We start from the raw sequence: 23,410 nt of genomic DNA, 5'->3' as shown, positions 1-23,410 counted from the left end.
GTGCAATGGAATCTTCTAGTTTCCATTTGAGTTCCATAACGAAAACTACTAGGGGGAGAATTTAGATACGGAGTTGATGAAGAAAACAGGTAAGAAGATTTCAAAGCAACTTCTGGCTTTATCTACTGAAATGTTGATTAGCCAATTACAATATAAAGTTGCTTGAGAATTTGTGTAATAAGTCGGAGCGTTCGATCGACTCTTTCTTTTTTTTATCCACAAGCTGAACGATAATATGTTGGAGTTAATTGATGGTAGTTAAGTAATGGCAGTAAAATGGAAGAAAGTGGTAGCAAGTTAGAAAAAATGTTGCTCAGGCAGGTATGGACAGTACATAGCCTAGTAGTAGAAGATGGATTTCCTTCCTTGCTCTTCAGATAAAAATAGTTCTGGCATCCGTTATACCATTGCTCCCCAGCGAGTGAAATTTTCCCCAATGAAAATTTTTAGAAAATTACATGGTTTATGATCACAAATTGCTGAAGACCATGGATATATTTTAATAAAAGGGAAGTACCTAGTAATTCTTGGAACAATTAGTAAAGTCCCTTAATAAGAAAGATGAAAAGAGTTAGCCTCATTACAGAGGCAATAGCTTTACCTCAGTAGACGGCAAATTACTTAGCATGATGATACTTATAAAACTAAGCCATGCTGTGGATAACGTTTTAAGGGAAGAACAGTGTGGTACTAGGAAGGACATAGGATATATCGACCAAATTTGTGTTCTTAGATTAAAAATTGAGATGCGTCTGAGTCGTCAAAATCCTCTATTCCTCAATTTCATAAACAATGAACAAGCATCTAATTCAGCTGATCAAAAGCTTTAGACAAGGTCCTATCTTGTACGTTATACCAGATTATTGCATTTTATTGACTAGTGATACAGACGAGATTAGTAGTTATAGAGGTCTGTTTCCCATCAAGGGTACCCACAAAAATTTTTCCAGAGGGAGAAGACACCAGAGTGAAAGTGAGAGGGGGGGGGATTGTGTGTTATAAATCAGGATACATTTTCTTAGGAATAAGTTTGTTTTTAAAGACATTTAAAAATCTTAAATAAAAGAGCAACTAACTTTCCATTTAAAATGAAAGAAAATTGGGCAAACTTTAAATGGTGAGTATTCCTGGAAAAGGGGTCAATTCATTTAATTAACTAAATAAAAATAATTTTATCTTTTCAGCTGAAAGTTAGGAGCCACATTAAAAACTTAAAACGAACCGAAATTATTACGTATATGAGGGGTGTTGCCTCCTCCTCAATACCTCGCATTTTACACTAAAGTATCTTAGTACTTTAAAAAGAGCTTCTTATTGTTCAATTGAAACGACTCTTGTATTTCAGAAGTCGCTCTGAAAGAATTGGGACCAAATTTAAACTTTAGTGCAAAGAGCGAGGTGTTGAGGAGAGGGCAACACCCTTCATATACGTAATAATTTTCTTTCCGTTTTAAGTCGTAATGTTACTCCTTACTTTCAGATTAAAAAACTAGTTTTTTTTATTTCCACTCGTTTTTTAAATAATGCAAGGAAGTCTGGCTCCAACTTCACGGAAAAATCCCCCTCGCCACAGAAATATCCTCTAGACAATTCAGTCAATTCGCCTCAGACAATTACCCTTAACATTTCAACGCATAAAATCGAGTCGGCAAAGAGAAAGCACGACATATAAAAATAATTTTGTATGAGTATTCCGGAAAATTCCCCCAGTGAAAAATTTCTCTGAAAAATTCTCTCCCTACAAAATTCACTCCTCATGGAAAATTCTTCCACGTGGAAAATCCTCCCAACAGAAAAAAAACATCCGAAAAAATGTATGCAAGCTTCCCAATAACAAATACTAAACGTAAACAACGACCAAATTTTATAACTTAAAGACCTTTCCCCAGGGGTTGTAGGGGTTATGTTATCTCCAATGGCATTGTTATTGGGTTTTTCAACTGTGTTGAACTAAATGGCTATCTCAAAATTTTGATTAGACGATTTTAGGGAGAAAGAGGTGTGGGAGAGGGCCTACTTGCTCTCCAATCTTTTGGTCACTTTAAAAGGGCACCAGAATTTTTAATTTACATTTTAACGAGCCCCTTCTCAATGCTCTGGGACCAATGGGTCGATAAGATCAACCTTGGTAACAACAAACAAATAAACACGCATCCGTGTTCTTTCTTCCGGCAAAAAATACAAAATTCTTCATTTTTGTCGACAGGAGGTTGAAACCTCTACAGTGAGTTTTTTTTAACGCAACTAAGCTGATGTTGTGACTTCTAGTAAGATTCTTTGACTTCTAGGGGATCTCTCCCTCTTTTTAAAAATCAGACAAGTTTTTTCAGGCTCTTAGCGTTCGACGGGTTAACAATAAGTTTAATAAAACTTATATACTTGGAATGAGCGAAATACGCCAATTCCTTTGTTATATATTTATTACTGCTGCTACTACTAATAACTCACTGCAGCACCAAGCCACCTGAGGCCAACACAGCTACGCACGCTCCTCCTCCAACCTAATCTATTCAAGGCCTCTCTGTTTACACCCTACCAGGAAGTTCCCGTTCCCTTTAGATATTTATTTGTCACATCCTCCCACCGCAGACGAGGACGAGCTGCTTTACGTGTACCCCCAAACGGTGGGCCAAAAATGATAATCTTTGGCAATCTGTCATCCTTCATCCGCAGAACGTGGCCTAGCCATTTCAACCTTTCTTTCATTATAGCCCTAGAAAGAGGGATTGAACCATATTTTTCGTACAATCTACTGTTTGAAGTACGGTCAGTAGGCCGGGTACCCAGAACAATCCCTAAGCAATTTCTTTGGAAAATATCTTGTAAATTTTTGTCCGCTTTTCGGAGCACCCATGCTTCAGAGCACCCATATTTGACCACTGTCATCACTGTAGCTTCCAATATTCTAATCTGGGTTTGCAGACTTATTTTCCTATTCTTCCAAACTCTTTTTAACTGTGAAAAAAACCTGAGCCTTATATATATATATATATATATATATATATATATATATATATATATATATATATATATATATATATATATATATATATATATATATATATATATATATATATATATATATATATATATATATATATATATATATATATATATATATATATATATATATATATATATATATATATATATATATATATAATGTTATAAAGATGACCATTTCGATGGTATTTTCACTTGGTGTATCCAAAGCTAAATAAAAGCTAAAACACAACCCATTAACTTTATTAAATTCAAGGTTTCGGCGATCTTTGACTTTATAATACAGTTCATATTTCTAGAAAACGAAAGCTATATTATCAAGTTATCGGTCATAGACCTGATGGATCATACGAAGTGCTGATATTAACAATAGTGTACGTGGGTATGTTTTTAGAAGTGCAGTTTTTATGGCAAATAATAAATACTCTAATATTGGGGAAGATGTTGGTCAAACCTCTATGGATTACTGAGCAAAACTAATTCTTCAAAATCCGACTGTAAAATCAACTAAGTTAGAAGATTTTAATTTAGATTTAAAAAAGTGGAATTAACTCATTTACTGTCCCAGTAAAGGCCAAATATTTTCAAATAGTTTCATTTAGGTAAATATTACTTGAATTATTATTTTAGTTGAATTATCATTAGTAATGTTAGTATTACTATTAATATTAAAATTCAATATAATAGGAAAATATTATTATGGTGAAAATCCCGTTGGCTAAATATTATTATAGTTAAATATAGTTTTTAAAATAGTTGTCCTTTTTTAGTAGCTACTACTAATAAGACTCTAGCAGCATAGCGAAGCACCGATTCATCTGAAGCCAACACAGCTGCTAAAGATCATCCCCCATCCCAGTCTATACAAAGCTCCATTGTTCACAGAGTCCCATGAAGTTTAAATTTTCTTTAATTTTCTTCAATTTTTCCAAGTTCCATCAGTTTTTTCAATTAACGTCTTATTGCTTACTTCAAAATTTATTCCTGCACCCCCAAATACTCATTCAGTTACTAACAATTTCATCTGGGACACAAACATCACCTCTAAATCCAAATTTAAAGGAGTAACACCTCAACCTTTGACACATTGTTTTCCCATGACCTTTTTTATATTCCTTAGGACAACCTGCGTTAAAAATAATCCACGTAAACGGGGATAGCACAAAAACCTATTTAACTTTTGATTCAACACCAAAACCACTACTAATCTAACTTCCTACTTTACTTTATCCACTATCTACATTGTCAAATTCTAAGTTATTTAGATTTACATCTAACTATTTTTGGATGGCGCCTCATAAAATTTTACCCGGAAGTCTACGCGTTATATCTTCCCCAGAAGGTAGTTTCTATTTTAAATTAATTCTATAGATTATTAAATGGTGATCTTTTTATTTTGATGGTGATCTACTTAACAAACTATTTTCCTAAAATAATCCGTCTACTGTCTATATTGTCAAAGTCCAAAGTCTATAGATTCACATTGAACTATTCTTGAAGAGTTCGTCAGAAAATCTTATCCTGAAGTATACAGGTTATAACTTCCCCGGATGGTAATTTCTGCATCAAATTCACCCTAGAGATTATCAGATTGTGATCTTTTTGTTGGGACATTAAGAATAGAAAAAAGAAAGAAAAAAAACACCCCACATCAATAGAAAACTGTGGAGGAAAAGACCCACTTTAAGGATGAAGAAGTAAAATTGAATGCATTGTAATTGTGATACTTAGCAAGAGATTGTCATCTTTAGCTGCAGGACGTTCACAGTGCGTCTTGCCAACATGAATTTAGCATTTTTTGTCCTTCGACTAGCATTCAGTAAATCTGAACAAATAAATAAAAAGTCGACGGTTTAATAATATTAAATACATAACAAAATTTGATAATTGTACCGTTGTGCAAGAAAAGTCGGTTTATTTACTTCAAACCCTTTTTCAAGGTTCATGAGCTTAAGCCGCTTGGACTGAAACATCTTCTAGAGGAATATCCCCTTCCCTTGGTCTAGCTCCTTTCTTGTTTTGTTTTCTCTTCAGTTGGGCTTGCCTTCTCTGTTTGTTCTTGATTTGCCCTCTTCTTATTTGTTGTTTTCTGTTTAATTTGTTATTCTTGATCTGTGCTCTTCTGATTTGTTGTTTTCTGTTTAATTTATTGGGAGTGCACCTTTTGTTTTTGCGATTTCTATTAGCTGGTTGGCCTCTTTTGTTTGCTCTTCGACCCTCTGCATCTTGAACTGCATCTGTTTCATCGTTCGTTCTTTGCTCAACTGGCTCATCACCTTGCATTTTAGTTACATCGTTTTCGTCTGGTAATTCTATGTCACCTTCTCTAGGGCATCCCTTTTCCACCTGATTTCTGTTTCTATTGGGTCGTCTTTGATTTCTCACGGGCTGTTTTGGTCTTCGCTTCTGCTGCTGCTTTCGCTGTTGGTTCTTTTTCTGTTGGACTTTTCTATTAACAGCTCTTTTGGTTCTCCCTTCTACATCTTCCTCGTCTTCAAGTTCGCTTACGGAGTCTGATTCTACAGACATTGAGTTTCCGCTAGATTCGTCACCTTCAACTGGAAGGGCCGGATCAGCCTCTTTATCTGCAACTTCTTTTAAAGTTTCTGGATCAGCGGGTATTTCATTTAATTCATTATTATTTGTCTGAATCTTGCCGTCATCAGCGTATTCTCCCACAGCATTAATATCAGAATTTGGCTCGTCGAGGGGCACAAGCCTAAGAAAAAGAGACTATTTAATAAGGGGTAAAGAAAATTTGCGACAACTTATGTTGCAGAATATAAACTGAAATATCCTTAGTCACGTTTTTGGCGAAATTGAAGGATAGAAGCTGTTATGATCTTGCGGTTTCATCAAGTTCAAACTAGAAATAATGATCAGCTACAGATTTTAAAACACGGTATACAGTTGGGTTTCGAATATACACAATTACACCATATTTGTGAAGCTCAAATTCAGGAGCAATGAAGGGTAATATTGGCAGAAAATATGAAACTAATGAGGTTCAAAATATTGATTTATTTGCAGTTGTTCCAAATCCTATTGAATTAAACGTGGTAATAAACATTAGGTAAGTAAAGAGCAGATCAAAAGAGAAAAAGAGAGATCATTCTCAATTATAATTCTGTGGTGAAGAGTATGTTTTAATCTACTTGATTTTCACCTGGGATATATTTTTGTAAGGTAATCATGTTACTTCTTTTTCTCATTTCTGGAGAGAAAATTAGCCTATCTTTTTGAAAACCTATTTGGTCTTACAACCTTCCGTACGAAGTGTTAAGCCAATGAAAAGAAGGAGAAGGAAAATTCCATCTGATTGCTTTTCCTGCGCAAAAATTTAGGCCAATAAAAGTATGAACAGTTTCAATCACAAGATTTCTTACAAGTAATCCTTTTTGGCCAACCGTCTGGGGCTACACGGAAAGCAGGTCGTCCTTGTCTGGGTTGGGAGGATGTCTTAAATATATATTTAAGGGAAATGAGAACTTCCTGGGAGGGTGTAAAAAGGGAGGCTTTGAATACATTAGGTTGGAGGAGGAGCGTGCGTAGCTGTGTTGGCCTCAGGCGGCTTGGTGCTGCAGTGAGTTATTAGTAGTAGTAGTAGTAGTCCCTTTGTTTATCTGTGATCAAGATAAAACAACAATGATCTGGTATAGGTTTGAAATTTATTATATACTTGGCTTGTATATAACAAGGCAATATAAGCAGGAAGCAAAATTTTGAAGCTATACGACATTAAGAAGTTAGAAGAAAGCTAAAACATCCAGAGAATACAGAATATTACAATATTTTCAAATATTCATAAGAGTCACAATTCATGAGCGAAAAATGTCGCTCATGGTAATAAGTGACCATTAAACAGAAGCTCCAAAGGGAGCACTTTCTTACAATCCTATACTATACTAGTGACTTATACTAGTATTATAATACTATACTAGTGACTTATACTAGTATTATAATACTATACTAGTGACTTATACTAGTATTATAATACTATACTAGTGACTTATACTAGTATTATAATACTATACTAGTGACTTATACTAGTATTATAATACTATACTAGTGACTTATACTAGTATTATAATACTATACTAGTGACTTATACTAGTATTATAATACTATACTAGTGACTTATACTAGTATTATAATACTATACTAGTGACTTATACTAGTATTATAATACTATACTAGTGACTTATACTAGTATTATAATACTATACTAGTGACTTATACTAGTGGTTTATAATAGTGACTAAGTTTTTGATAACCAATCGTGCTATTCCTCATTTCTGAAGAGACTTATATTCGATCCAAATAAGTGACACTAGTGCCATATTTTAAGTGACGCAATGAGTGACTTTCCCTATTTAAATCAGTGGTGTAGTTCCGTAAGCCAATCATTTTTATTATATTATCTGAAGAGACAAAACTCCTAATAAAAAATTAGGTGGTTTGAAAAGCCTTAGTGTGAAATTTAAGCAGGTGAAAAGGACGGAAAGTTTTTGGATCACCATATTTTTCAAAAAGCAGTCTCTCTTTTTCTCGGTGATAAAAATAAACCTAGAAATGACGACCAGGTCCATACTTAAACTTTACCTTGTAATTGACTTTTCAATAAAGACTAAAGCAACATATTTATCGAGCCCAAATTTGGAGGCAATACTGCTCATACTGGAGCTTTGTGGAGTTACAAGAAAAAAATATTTTAGTATACTAATAAGTAATCAATGTGCTATTGAGTCTAATCCCTCATGGATATAAACTGTAAGTAAAGAGTAGCTCCAAATACGGATTGTTTTGTTAGAATTCTATTTCAAAAAGTGTGCTTTAATTACGTTGGTTTAAATCTGTGAGAAATTTCCGTTAGCCAATCATATTATTAGAGACAAATATTTCCAGTTTTTTAACGCCAGATAAGTTACAGCCTATATGATCAATCCTTGTCAATTGACACCGAAACTCTAAACGTTTTTTTTTTTTACATTATATTCATCAAAATAACGTAATTTGCTGATTTTTATGTTTAATATGATCAATTTTTAACATACCTTAAAAATTTATTAGCGGAAGAATATTTTAATTATTATTTCAAGCTATTTAGTTTGTAAGAAAAGTTGCGTAAAATTAGCAAAAATGGAAAAAAAAAAATCCAAAAATGGATGCGATATTGTTGAAAATTTCTCCATCAAGTGATAAATTAATTTCTAAAAGCTTAAATTTTTCTGATGGAAGATAAGAGTGAGGTTGAAACTTAAAAATTTACCAAATTTATTGCTTCGTAATTTATGCAACGCACAAACTATCGACAGAACTAGCTTAATTAAACTAACCATGATACATCCCTAAAGGTTATTTTCAGAAACCTAAAAAACTATCCCTATGCTTAAAGTAAAGAACAAACCCAGCAGAATGATCTCTTTGAACGAGAAAGGTCATTAACTAGTATTGATGCCATTTTGGATCTGGGAAGACATATAGGGGGTAAATATAATGCTACTAGCCCCTCAAGATGTTATTACGCGTACCAGTGTCTTACGCGCGTACCTGTAACGGTATAGTAAACTTAAATAATGGGGAATGCCTGTTATGTAAAACGGAATGTTTTCTAAGATATGTATGTGTCTCTTATACAGTAGAGAATGTTTACTTTCTGACCATTGGCTATTCTTCTTGTAACATCGTCACTGCTCCCACCGTCTTTACTAATAATACTACCAAGGTAAGGGAAGCTGCCTGTCTGATAAATCTTTTCGTTACCCAACGTCACCTTTTCATCTTCACTTATTCCTAGCCTTAGGGACTTGGTCTTCTTAAAATTAATTTTCAAACCTATTCTAGCACCCTGAACTTGCAAAATCTCTAATAGTTCATTCATTTTGCTCCCAATTTCATCTAGGATGCTTAGATTATATGCATAATGTAAGTCCAGGAGAGTTTTGTCTCCCCATTTGATTCCGTGGTCTCCCATTGCCTTTCCTGTGCTCCTTAAGACAAAGTCCATCAAAATGATCCATATAAAGGGGGATAGACCACAGTCCTGCTTAACTCCTGATTTAATAAAAAAGAAGCTGCTAACCTCATTTCCTACCTTAACCGCAGTAGTGGTATTCTCGTACACAGCACAATTCACTTTAATGTATTTGTCTGGTATACCATACATGGATAAGACCTTTGCTAAAGCTCTTCTACCAACGGAATTGAAAGCTTGCTCCTAATCTATAAAAATTAGGACCAACTGTGTTTGACAGTTAAGGCACTTCTCAATTATTAACCTAAAAGTGAAAATTTGATCGACACATCCTCTACCTTTTCTAAAACCATACTGTTCTTCTCTATTAAAACTCTGTCTACAGAATCTCTCAGTCCATATAGTATCATATTACTAAGTAATTTGCTACTTACAAAGAACAGACTAATGCCTTGATAATTATAACACTCACTCTTATCACATTTCTTATACAGTGGTGTAAATAAGGTTTTCCCAAGATTGTTAGGCACTTCCCCTTTTTCAAAAATCAGATTCATTATCTACAATAGCTTATTTCTAACCTCGGAGCCAAAATTTTTAAGAAGCTCGTTTATCACACTATCAGCACCATTACTATCGCTAATTCTTCCTCACAAAACAAATCTTGCTTCACATCCAAGGTATCAATTTTTTTTCATTTTCCTCTATTCTTTTCCTTCAACTGTATCTCGGTTTAGCACATTCTCAAAATGTTCCACCCATCTCTCTATGACTCTTTCCTTATCACTAATTGTGGCCTCGTTCCTATTTTTAACTGGGAAATTTCCGGATTTACTGCTCCTCTCAATTCACTAACAAGCCAGTAAAATATTTTACTATTATGCCGTCTAGCTGCATCTTCCAGATCCTTGGCAATTTTATCCATGGCCTCCACTTCACACCTCCTTAGTTCATATTTTAATCCTTTTGTTTTCATATGATCTATCGCTCAGATAATTTTTGTATAAACCTCTTCTCCTCTCTATTAAACATAAAACTTTATCACTAATCTTCTTAGCTGCAATCTTAACTTTCCCTAAGACACCCTCAGCAACTTCACAAATTGTTTTTCTAAAGTTATTCCAACCACCTTCCACATTGTCAAATTTTAAACTCTCAAGTTTAGTATTCAATCGTTCCTGGAAAGTTTCTCTCAGATTATCATCCTGGAGTTTACCAGCATCATAATTTCCCAGGAGGTAGTTACCCTCCTGAAATTTCAGCTTTATATTAACCCTATACACTAGTAGATGTTGATCTTTACTTTTAACATCAATAACAGCACTCCTATATACCGTAGTATCTTGTAGTGATCCTGCCAGTCTTCGGTTTACTATAACATAATCTATAAGGTTTTCTTTCTTACCATCACGTGAGTACCATGTCAAATTTTGGGGCATTTTATGACCAAACACCGTATTGGTTATAATTAGATTGTTATACCTACAAAATTGTAAAAGTCTGTAGCCATTACTGTTTTCTTTTCCTACGCCAAATTTACCTGGGTAAAGATACCATCTATCCCTATTTCTACCGAACTGGGCGTTGGAATCTCCAAGTAAAAATACCGTATTTCTACCTGGGACTCTGTCTATTTGCTCTGTTATTTTTTAATGTTGTAACTTTCCAAGTTCCAATTCTGACGTTCTTTAAATCATTGAGGTTATTTTGGCCTCAGGAAAAGCAATGATCCCAGACACCAGTGCAGGACGAGGATCAACATATCTTCTCAAGTCTACACCTAAGCGCTTAAGCTAGCTTGGAACCGGACAGCAAGAAGTCCCTGAGACCTCCAGCATGAATGGAGGCTATGTGCAACCCTGGGCCCATCTTGGTCACAACATGGTTTTCAGCACTTGGTAATGCTCTATTAAGAAGAGTCGAAAGCCTGCACCGACAGTCCCAACCCTATTACTTCTGACTCATTATATATTCATGCCTACAAATATTATGGTGCTACGGGGAGGCAGCCCATACTAGATAAATTAGCTAGGAAGAGGTTTTTCAGCCTGAAAACACCCGCCAAAAAAGACCAAGCATAGGAGTGCCGCTGTGTGTGCATTCTGTGTCGTTTACTAGGCTATAATTTCCTGGAGGAGTGCCACTCTTCAAGTCAGAATAGAGTTGACCGTAAGGTCCCCATTTTTGCGGGTACCCCGAGAGGGTCGAGGCAGCCCTTTGCAGAGACCATTGTTCATAGATCTGGATCTTACGCCCTTCCGCGGTTGTCCTCCTATAGAGGATCCTCTGACGATGGTGTTCTGTGTCACCATGCAATTTAAACCATTACTGGGAGAAGGTTTGTAACTCATGTGACGTGTGAACATGCCGGTCGGCCCTGTTGAGTATACATTTGAGGGGCCGTCTTCCTCCTTCGCCTGTATTTATGGCCCCGGGCGAAGGTGTCCGAGTTTCTATTATAGACCCCAAGAACAAGGTCCTCCTTGGTCTGTGGCTCCTATGGAGGTAACCTACATATCTGTTGGATGTTCCCCTATCGCCACCTGAGGACACGCTGAGTAGCCTGGGGAAGGCCCCTGAGATTGAAGGCTCACTGGTTCACTGAAAGCTGAAAGATTTGACCATGTACATTTTTGGGGCCTTCAAAAACCACCATTGTCATATCGAATTCTATCATTTCATCAGTCATAAGCATATTAATGTTAAAAACAAATTGTTAATTTTAACTTTTGAAATAAAGACTATGAACCAGATTTGTCCGTAAAATTTCGCGTTCTCCGTCTTTGTTATTGGTAGGTTATTTTGTCATGTTGAAATTTTTAGGATGTTTATTATTCAACAGTCCCTCAATAGTTATTTTAATTATTATTATTTTTTTTTTAATTTTATTCATTTTTATTAAATTACTTATTTTTTATTTTGTTATTTATTTTAATTTCTTGATTAGTGTATTTTTCTTTTATTATTCTTGTCTTATTGGTATGTTCTAATAAAAAAAAAAAATAAAAAAGAAAAAAAAACATTTCTTTAAATCTAGAGAGGTCCATGATCTTTCTCCCCGATTAGCACCCCTATCCACCCACAAATGTACCTAAGCACACTAGTAAATCAAAAACGCCCGTAAAACCATAAACTAGTTAAACCCCAGTTGGGAGCATTTAGTAGAAGAATGATGCGGCATCTGTGCGATTTCTCCTCACCACTTCATATAGAAGGGGTGGTCGTAAAAATTTAGGAGAGTGCCCATTTGACTGGAAATTGAAAGTTATAGTGCCATTTTTAAGAGTCGAAAGTTAGTGAATTAAAATAAAATGCAATGCAATTGTGAAAAATATAATGAGCAGAACCAACTATACGATAAATTCGTTCAAAAAGTCAATAGTAATGCGAAAAATTCGAGACCTTTAAGCCAAGTTTTTTAGAGGAAAGATTATTGGTTGCCTAAGACAGTGCTGCATGTTTTGTACATTAAAGATGTTTTGGACACGAAAGATTATTGGACGCAAAAAATAGTATCTTTTTCACAGCCTAGCTCCAAAATGCAATGCAAAACCTACATAAAGGTGTGAAGAAACTTATAAGAAATGGCAAAGAATGAAGTTCTGATTGAACAAGACATGAAACAGTGTGCGCAGTTCCGCTAGTCTCAAAACGAGAATTAGTAACCACTGGTCAGTGTACCATGTACTATTTGTCACTTTTCCTAAATGACTGTTTCATATACTTAACCATTTCAGCAAATTAGAGGCTTATGAATGGATGACATCAATAGATTTTAGTGTAAAAATTTAATTTTCCAAAGGACTCTGGTTTTTCCAAAAAAGCGCTGGTTTTTCAAAATTCCACAAATACAGGAACATACGGGGAGTCAGTTCATTGTGTTGCGAGAGCAATACTTTGGTTTTGTCCCGTTTTTTTTCCTATGCCGCCGATTTCAGCTTATTTCTGGAAACTGAAAAGTTTATTCTTTATAAAAGTTTATTTCTGGAAAGCCTGGGGCCAAAAAGGATGGTTTTTGCTTGTCCACGAGCCAGAGCCTATGGTGTGCGAAGTGAAGTGGAGTTATATAGCCTATGTCAGAGAGGAGTATGTGAAGTTGTGCAGCCAAGATTTCGTTTCATTAGACCATGTTTGTGCTTTCGAGTGGAAAGCTCCGTTCTAGCAGGCAAGCACCACTTTCAAATTGAAAATAAACTAAAATCTATAAGTGTTAAATATGTGCGGCAGTTACTCGGTCACACAGCCAATATATCTTCTTTGAGTGATAAATAGAAAAATTTACAGAGGCAAAAATGAGGCATTTTCCCACGGGTCCGAAAATTTTTTCTACCCATTTCTGTTCGTCATTTCAGCTGAGTTTATCATTCGGTTTTTCGGACTTGGGATTGCGGTAGAGAAACGGTATCAGATGTGCCTAATAAACTTTAAAAGCTTTCTCATTCCTAATGAAATTGGAGCTTATCCTTTGCCCCTTTCTAAGTGGTGACGTTAGAAAGTTGGCCTATGGCAAAAAAAATCAACTTTTGAGCTGGGACAGATAGAATTTTTTTCGACGGCAATCGATAGGTCTTGATGAGCTGATCAAAGTATATGACATCTTTTTTTTGGTAAAAAAATTCCATCATGAGGTATACCAGTTTGAAAGTTTCAAGGGGTTGACAACTTCAGTATTAAGGTACACACTGAAACGAAATCTAGGCCGATACAAATTGTGAGACATATAGAGGACTTGTAAGCAACAGTCAGCTTTTAGGTAATAATTACCTTCTGCAATGAGTGGTCAGAAACTTTTGCTAGTGGGTGTATCTATTATTTGTTTCCAGTGTATTTGATGGTAAAACCAATTTGGTTCCAGTGGTAAGACATGTAGGGGACTTGTAAGTAAGAATCTGATGTTAGGCTGCAATTAACTTCAGCGATGAGGGGTTTGCAACTATGCTAATTGGTGTACCCATTTATTTGTTTCCGGTGAACTTGATGTCTATCACGGGAGAGGGACTTGTAAGCAAGAATCGGTTCATTTTGGGCGAGAAACGGCTGTTAGCTCATAATCGTCTTCGGCAATGAGGGGTTTGCCGCTTTTGCTAGTTGGTTTACCTATTATTGTTTCCGGTGTATTTAATGGTTAAGCCAATTTGGTTCCAGTGGTAAGACATGTTGGGAACTTGTAATTAATAATCGGCTGTTGGGCTACAATCATCTTCAGCGATGAGGGGTTTGCAACTTTTGCTAGTTGGTGTACCCATTTATTTGTTTCCGTTAACTTGATGTCTATCACGGGAGAGGGACTTGTAAGTAAGAATCTGTTCACTTTGGGCTAGAAATTTGTGCAAATTGGTGCACATTGTATTCGATCTCTTTAAATCTGACAGAATTAAGTGTTTACGCAAGGGGTACAAACAATAACGTAAAACAGTGAAGTAGTTTCGTAATAATGAGTGTCACCTATGGTAATTTAATCCTGAAAAAGTTACGGATAGCTTCATAATACTAACTAGATTATAAAAGATATTGTTCCAAGTTTTCATCCGTTACAATATCTACGATTGAAAAGGATAACGTTCAACTTGCTGCAAAGTCAATTTAGTTCCTTCTTTCAATATTATTTTTGTAGTTGTTGTTTTTCAACGCTGAGGAATAGCCTTTGATCATGTGATTACTGATCAATAGCGAAGAAACAAAACCAAAATGTTGCTCTCGCAGCACTTTAGTCGGCAAAGCCGGAAAAAGGTTGCTGTAACACTTCACGTTGCCCGGGCAACGTAGGTCTACTTTGAGTTGGTTTTGAAGATGTATGCTAAATAAATTATGAAGCCTTAATTTTTGCTTGATTTAAGTTTCAACCTCATTCTTTACTTCCATAATAAAAAATCAGTTTTTAAGTTTATTTTTTTTTATTTTAATTTTCTTAAGCATACACAATAGGCCTTGCAAGAACATTTTCGTCTAGCTTTGAAGATGAAACCAAAACTGTCAACATGAATATTTGTCAAAGCAGAGTATTAAAGACAGGTTTAACTTGGCACCTCTCTTCAAATTGCCTCCGAGATAATGTATAACTTTGTCACACAGATAAGAGTCCCGAGGGGTATATTATCAGCTAGCGCTGGGCGATACTAAATACCGATATCGATACATCGCTCCAAATATCGATATCGAAACGTAAATATCGATATTGAAAACGATATCATTCCAGCTTTTTCTTATATTAAACAAAAAAAAACAAGTTTTTTTAAAATGAAAGTAAGGAGCGACATTAAAACTTAAAACGAACAAAAATTACTCCGTATATGAAAGAGGCCTTTCCTCCTCAACACCCCACTCTTTACGCTAAAGTTTGACTCTTTCTCTTAACTCTGCATTTTAAAACAGTAAAAAACTTTAGCGTAAAGAGCGGGGCGTTGAGGAGGAAAAGCTCCTTTCATATACGGAGTAATTTTTGTTCGTTTTAAGTTTTAATGTCGCTCCTTACTTTCATTTAAAAAAACTTTTTTTTGTTTAATTTCTGGACGTTTTTTAATTAATGCATTTTTTTTTTATCTTGGCTCTCCAGGGATAAATAATTAAAACGAAATTTGCATATTATTGTTTTGGGCTAAATGGCTTTTTCATAGTTTTAATCGGAAGATTTTGAAAAAAAAGGAGCGAGAGAGGAGGCCTAGTTAACCTCAAATTTTTTGATTACTTAAAAAGGCAACTATAACTTTTATTTTTTTACGAACGTTTTCATAAGTAAAAATATGCGTAACTTACGAATTAACTTACGTAGCGAACTTCTATATTCGTATGTTTTTATTGGGTACATGAGAAGGCTCACCCCTCGTCGATACCTCACTCTTTACACTAAAGCTTAAATTTTGTCCCAATTCCTTAAGAATGACCCCTGAATCACAAAGACCGTAGAATAAATAGTTGAAATTACTAAAAATATTTTAGCGTAAAGAGCGAGGTATTACGAGAAGGTAAACCCCTCATATGCGTAATAATTTCTGTTCGTTTTAAGTTTTAACGCTGCTCCTTACTTTCAGTAGAAAAAAATTTTCATATTTATTTTTTCATTGTTTTTTAAATAATGCTAGAAAATCCTGCGCCCCCTCCATTGAAAGTCTCTTCCCCAATAAAACGTTCCTCCATTGAAAGACCCTCCCAAGTAAAACCCCCTTCAACTCTCCCCCCAAACCAAACCCCTGAAAACGTCTGTACACTTCCCAGTAACCATTACTATATGTAAACACAGGTCAAAGTTTGTAACTTGCAGCCCCTCCCACGGCGACTACGGGGGAGTAAGTCGTCCCCAAAGACATAGTTATTAGGTTATTTAACTATGGTAAATAAAATGGCTATCTCAGAATTTTATCCGGTGACTTTGGGGAAAAATGAGCGCGGAAGGGGGCCTAGGTGCCCTCCAATTTTTTGGGTCACTTAAAAAGGGCACTATAACTTTTAATTTCCGTTAGAATGAGCCCTTTTGCGACATTCTAGGACCACTGAGTCGATACGATCACCCTGGGGGAAAAACAAAAAACAAATAAACACGCATCCGTGATTTGTCTTCTGGCAAACAATGCTAAATTCCACATTTTTGTAGATAGGGACTTGAAACTTCTATAGTAAGGTTCTCTGATACGCTGAATCTGATGATGTGATTTTCGTTAAGATCATATGAATTTTAGGGGGTATTTTCCCCTATTTTCTAAAATGATGCAAATGTTCTCAGGCTCGTAGCTTTTGACGGGTAAGACTAATCTTGATGAAAATTATATATTTAAAATTAGCATTAAAATGCAATTTTTTTGATTTAACTATTGGCATAAAAATTCCATTTTTTAGAGTTTTGGTTACTATTGAGCCGGGTCGCTCCTTACTACAGTTCGTTACCACGAACTGTTTGATGTACCGCTGAGGGTTCAGCAGAAAAGATCCAACATAAAAAATTGTTTGGCCAATAGACAAAAAGAAAAATAATGTATTTAGTCCATTGACTCATATATACTAATACACAGCATGGACAGCTGTATCAATAGGTTGGCATAGCCAGTTCTCAAACTGCGTTTAGTGAAGGTGGACTCTAAAATTTTGCTGAGAGCCTCCAAAAGTCCTTACTTGAATCTATATCAACAGATGCAAGTACCGTGACAGTCCTTGTGATGCAGCCAATACAGAATCATGCAAATTTGTGAGGACTACATGAAGAAGTTTCAGCAGTCAATGCAAAGCAAATTTGTCAGCAGCTGCATCTGTCACGGCTCTTCAGATTTTCTGTTGTGAGTCTGTTGTGAGTTGTGAGTCCAAGAAAAACTGGTCCATTCAAGTTGTGGAAGTCTTGTAATATGGGCTTCAGAAATACCTATACGAAGTTGTTAAGAAACTAATATCCATGCCCACCATCAATGTCTTTTCTGAGATTGGATTCCAAGTCTGATCAATTAGTTAAATAGTTCGTGGTAACAAACTGTAAGAAAAAAGCAACTCGGCTAAACAGAAACCGAAACTCTGAAACACGGAACTTCAATAACAATAAATACATCAAATATATTGGCTTTTTATACTAAATCCAGATATATTAAATTCATCAAGTTTCATGTATCCATCAAAAGCTATGAGCCTGAAAAAGTTTGTAGGACTTTCGAGGTAGGGGCGGAGACACCAAAAACAAAAAGAACAATAGGAATTTTTTAAGACAGTGGGAAACAAATTTGAATGAATATTTCGGCCCTATGTCCAAGGGCCGTCCTCAGCAATACAAATAAGAAAAAACAACTTACGAGAGGATAAAATCTATAAAACTAAAATGGACAATTTTTCAAAACAGTCCCAGCATACTTACCTCAGCGAAGTTCTGGTTGTCAGTCTTGGTTACCTGTCCTGGTTGTCAGTCCTGGTTACCAGGTGAATTCAGTCAGTCCTGGTTGAACTTCGCTGAGGTAAGGAGGCTGGGACTGTTTTGAAAAATTGTTCATTTTAAAAATATAGATTTTATCCTCTTGTAAGTTGTTTTTTCTTATTTGTATTGCTGAGGACGGCCCTTGGACATAGGCCCGAAATATTCATTCTAATTTGTTTCCCACTGCATTAAAACAATTCTCTATTGTTCTTCTTGTTTTTGGTGTTTGTGATGGAAAGGCAGTGCGGTCTTCGTCGTTATTTAAGGGGTGGAGACGCCTATAAATAGTCAAAGAATCTTCAAAGTAATTAATCAGAAATTAGAATCTTAATCAGAAAACCTTACTACACAGGTTTCTAGATTCCATCTGCAAAAATATGAAATTTTGGAATTTTTGCCCGAAGAAAGATCATAGATGCCTGTTTATTTATTTTATTTTAATTTTTATTTGTAAGGGTGATCGTATTGAACCAATGGTCACAAAACTTCAGCAGAGGGCTTTCTCGAACGTAAGTTAAACTTTTAGTTTCCCACTTTGTGACCAAAACGATTGGGGGAGGGGCAATTAGATTACCTCCCCTTTCTGAGCCCCTTTTTTCCCAAAGTCATGTAGTCAAAATTTTGATATAGGTGTTTCAAACACCATAGTTGAAACGTCAAGTAATCATGTCTCTGGGGATCAAACGACCTTGCAAGTCCCTGTGAAAAGGGTTGTAAGTTGTGGAATTCGTCTAGTTTTTAAATATTGTATTTGTAATTGGGAAGTAAACAAACCTTTTGGCGAACTGTAAATTTTCTGTGGGCATAATTTTCTGCGGGGGATATTTTTCAAGGGAGAGTTTCCTGTGGAAGGGAATTTTCTGTGGGGAGAATTTTCTGTTGGGAGGTGAGTTACCCGGGATGAGATTTCAAAGAGAAACTATACACGGAAGAATTTACAAGCATTATTACTTTCACTTTGCCATTCCAATTATAAATGTGGATATATTCTGGGGAAATTACCCAGAGTAAATTTTCAAAGGAATTGAAATTGTCTGTGGGATTTTTTCCGAGAGAAATATTTTTTTTGCAGGAGAGATACTCCATGGGACAATTTTACTCGGGAAAACTTTCCATTGAGACAAAGTGAGGAGAAAATTTCAAAAAAAATATTCCACGGAGGGAGGATTTTCGTTATGATTTGAAAAACAATTAGAAATTGAAAGAAAAATAAGTCTTTTTGTTTTAAAATGAAAATAAGCTAAAAATAATTTTTCCTGGAGAAATTGTCTACAAAAATTTTTTTTTGAGAGAATTTTCAGCAGTAATGGAATTGTCTAGAATAAGGGGAATCTTACGCGGTAGGAACTTTCCAAGGAGGAATTTTCTGTGAGGAGGGATTTTCTATGCAGATAAAAGGTGGATTTTCAGGTATTATTTGAAAAACAATCAGAGATTAATTATAAAAATACATTTTTTCAACCAAAAGTAAAGAGCAATATTAAAAATTAAAACGAAGAGAAATTACACCGTATTTTAGGGGGATCCCCCCTGGACACATCGCTCTTTATGTCAATTCTAATTTTTGTAATTGTAATTTCAGAACAATTCGTGAAACACAAGAGCCGTTTGATTATTAAATAGATTTTTAAAATACAAAAAAGAAACTTCGACGTGAAAAGTGAGGTATTGAAGAGGGGTTATTCTTCTCATATAAGGAACAATTTGTATTCTTTTAGGTTTTAATATTGCTTCTTACTTTCTATTGAAAAAATTTCTTTTTTTAATCCCTGAAAGGTAGAGTAAATTCTCAGGGGGGAGAATCGGAATGTCGCAGAATTTGAATAGCCAAAAATAGCCAGTAGCTTATTTTTTTATGCCGAACCCGGGTAAATTCAAGTCAGGGTTTTTATGATATTCATTCCTGTAACAGAGGTGTTTTTATATTTTATTCAAAATTTGGGGATAATGACACAAAATACTCTTTAATTGCAATTTTTGTCGTTGAATTTTGGCAAAAACCAAAAGTTAAACTCAGGAAAAAAACTGATCAAAAATATTGAAATCAATATATCGAATATCGAAAGTAAAAATGTCGATACATCGTTTAATCAAATTATCATTCAACCTTACTATCAACATTAGCTTTGAGAAGCTGCAGACAAAATTTGAATTATATTTAAAAACAATTGAAATCATGAATTTCACTTCTTCCAAAAAGTTTCACTTTGCTGTTTATTGCCATGATGTAAGTCCTTTATCAGGACCATACAAACGGGGAGGGGAGTGGTGTCAAAGTAGAAAAAAGCATAAGTTACCAAAACAGCAAAAAAAAAAAAAAAAACCAAAAACATTTCGGTCACCGGGCGTACACCCTATGCAGCAGCTTCTGCAACCATGAATATAGCCCTTAAAAAATTATGGACAGTATAAAAACCGCGGTCATGGACATACTAACCCTATAATTCATTTTGATGTTTCAAATCCCCCAACTAATAAAATTTTAAAGGTATACACTTCTTCAGAGTTGATTATTATTCCCGAAGCATTGTCATATGACTACTAAACTTGAATGTAAAATAAGGGGCGTTGAAGGAAGGAATAGTAGCCACTCCCACATTTTAGAGAGGCTTGGATCAAACAGTTTATAGTTAAAACGCTGAAAAATAAAGTTATGAAAGCTAAGAGTGAGGAAGAGAGGAAAAAAGCAATGAAAAGAATGCTATAAGTGAGGAACGACCATTGTTAGGCGAGACGGAATCTCTAAAAAGGAAATTTTTGATAAAAAAATATATGCAAAAATAAAAAACAGTATTTATTCTAATTCTAAATATTGATGAAACGTATCCAGTAAAATTTATTGGACATTTAAGTTGGAAATGACTCTGATAGTCCAATAACTATGAATTGTCGGAATGCAATGAAATAATAATTTCAAACGTGCAGTATTTCGTCACGAGGAGGGCATAAGATAGGGTAGTACTTTTTATTTTTCTATTTTCGCTAAGCGTCTTTCTCTATTCCATTATTTTTGAAATTTTGCCTGATTTTTCTTTTGTTCCTCTTTTTTATTTTTTCCTGCTTAACTATTTTTCCGTGATTTTTTTTTACAAGGTAATAAATAAGTAATTGTTATCATCATTATTAGTTGTAACTGAATTTAAATAACATGTAAATGTTTCACTTAAGAATATTCTATGTTTTTCTATGTTTTTCACAAAAGCAAACTTTTTACCATTTTTACATTGTGACTTAAACTATTAAAGGATCAATACATTCGACATTTCAATTAATTTCGCTCCCTATTTAAAATATTTTCTTACCGGACCAGAGGTAGGCTAACTGCCACAATAGAAAGGAGTATTAACAGTTTCATTTTAAAACTAAGACTAAATTACAGAAATTAAGAATTTTATCAGCTTCTTAACCGGGTTGCTCAAAAACCTGCTCATAATTTACCAAAGGAGAGCAACGGTACTTTTCACTATATCTAGGGGATTTTTCACTGACCGGTTCGACAGATTTCATTTCATACATTTATTCCTTTCTCTTTATTATATAAAAAAAATATTTAACGAGTAAAACTAAGAATGGCCTTACATTACTCTGTATATGAGGGGTGTTGCCCCCTCCTCTAACATTGCTTGCTAAAGTTTTTTAGTGATTCGAAAAAACTTTCTTATTCCTATTGTTTCAGCAGTCTGTTTAAAGTATCAGGAAAAATTCAAACTTTGGTGTAAAGAGTGTGGGATAGAAGGAAGCCCCCCTTATATACTGTCTGTTTGTTTTAAGTTTTAATGTTGATACTTAATTTTAATTTATAAAAAATAATCCATTTTTTATAACCTTTTATATCATACTGCGAAATCAAACTAACCCTCTGAAGCAAATACCGTTCAGACAATTTCCTTCCTGTGATGGAGCGCTTCCCATTAAGATTACTTGAATTTCCAGGGGTGTTTCCTCCACATCTAAAATCTGGCAAGTTTCTCAGGCTAAGAGCTTTAGATGGGTAACATTTAGCTTAATAGATTTAATATATTTCAAATCAGTAAAAATGCGAATTCTTTTGATGTACTATTTTGTTTTATCAAAATTTGTATTTATAGGGTTTTGGTTATTATTGGGTCGAGTTGTTTTTTACTTACATTTTCTTACCATGAACAAAGTTTGATTCAGGAGCTTCTGCTGATTTTATATGCAACAATATAGTATATATTTTTAAGGTAATCACTGACATTTTTTTTTTCAAATTGCATGCTTCCCATAGTAGCCATATAGAATACCCTTTTGACAAATTTTAAAATTTCCTTGTGGTAATTTTGCATGTTCACTTGGAAATACCCCCCATAAACACACAAGCATAACGTTTATAGATTGAACAGAAGAATAAAACTAAACAAGGAGAACGTTTTTGCTGGGTACTGCTATGATTCATCCAAAAACTGAGTAATAAGCTGCTCTACCAGAGGATTCACATCTTTTTCCAGTTCAATGCGTGAAAGCAAGAAATATTTATCATTCAACCAATTAATTATGTGCAACTGTAAAATTTAATGTTTTCAAAATAATAATTTTTTTAATTTTTTTCAATTTATATTTTTTAGGATTTAGAAAAAGAGCCCGAAACTCCACGAATGTGACAAATCGGAATAAAAAGTCCATCATTAAAACAATCATCATCAAAAATCTTGTTTTTATTGAGATCTATAGACCCCTATTCCGAAAAGCCGAAAAGCAAGGAAAATCAGTTTTTCCCATCAGTAGCCATGTCTCCTTTGTTCTGCCAGCAATTGAATGCTACTGGAAGATATGGGAGAAAGTTTAATGCCACAGTTATGTGTTTGTGCTCACATCTGTGCGTGCTTTTTTAAGTAAAAAACATGTTTTTTCAAATGAAAGTAAGATACAATGTTAAAATTTAAAACGACATAAATTATAACATATATGTCCTTTATGCTAGTGTTAAGACTATTTAAAAATAACTCTTATTCAAATTCAACTGCCCTTTTGTTTGAGCAGTCTTTCTTAAAGAATTGTGAAAAAAGATAAAACATTAGCGTAAACAGCGAAGGCTCAAGAAGGGGCAGTATATATAGATTAATTTCTGTTCGCTTTGAGATTTTATGTTGTTCCTTACTTCCAGTTGAAAAATTATTTATTTATTTAATCCCTGATTGATTAAAATAATGGATATTCTGCCTGAGGAAAATCCCATCGCAGAAAATTCACCCCCTAAAAAACATATACGCTAATATTTCCCCGTAACAGATACTTTATACGAATAATCGACGAATTGAATAACTTACAGCCCTTTTCCCAGGGAGTACAGGGGTCAGGTTATCTCCAAGGACATAGTTATTGGGTCTTTCAACTATTTAGAATCAATGGCTATCTAAAGTTTTCAACTGTTGGCTTCTAGTAAAAAGCATCGACACGCTCACCCATGAAAAAAGAAAAGAAAAAACAAAAAAATACATCTGCCTGATCTTTCTTCTGACAAAAATACATGATTTCATATTTTCGTAGATAGGAATTTGAAGCCTCTATGGTATGCTTTCGTTTTGGGG

At 34.7% G+C, this 23,410-nt stretch overlaps 1 protein-coding gene across 1 annotated transcript; it reads right to left on the bottom strand.

Annotated features, from left to right (window-relative positions):
• Positions 1–4,841: 4,841 nt before the first annotated feature.
• Positions 4,842–21,281, bottom strand: LOC136029510 (uncharacterized protein DDB_G0286299-like). Its single transcript, XM_065707955.1, has 2 exons — positions 21,164–21,281; positions 4,842–5,722 (listed from the first exon to the last, which is right to left on the bottom strand). The coding sequence occupies exons 1-2, from the start codon at positions 21,214–21,216 to the stop codon at positions 4,954–4,956; spliced, it is 822 nt and encodes a 273-aa protein (XP_065564027.1). The 5' UTR covers positions 21,217–21,281; the 3' UTR covers positions 4,842–4,953.
• Positions 21,282–23,410: the final 2,129 nt, after the last annotated feature.

Source organism: Artemia franciscana, chromosome 7 (genome assembly GCF_032884065.1).
Source record: "Artemia franciscana chromosome 7, ASM3288406v1, whole genome shotgun sequence".
Lineage (NCBI taxonomy): Eukaryota > Metazoa > Arthropoda > Branchiopoda > Anostraca > Artemiidae > Artemia > Artemia franciscana.
This window is presented reverse-complemented; position numbering and strand designations above follow the sequence as displayed.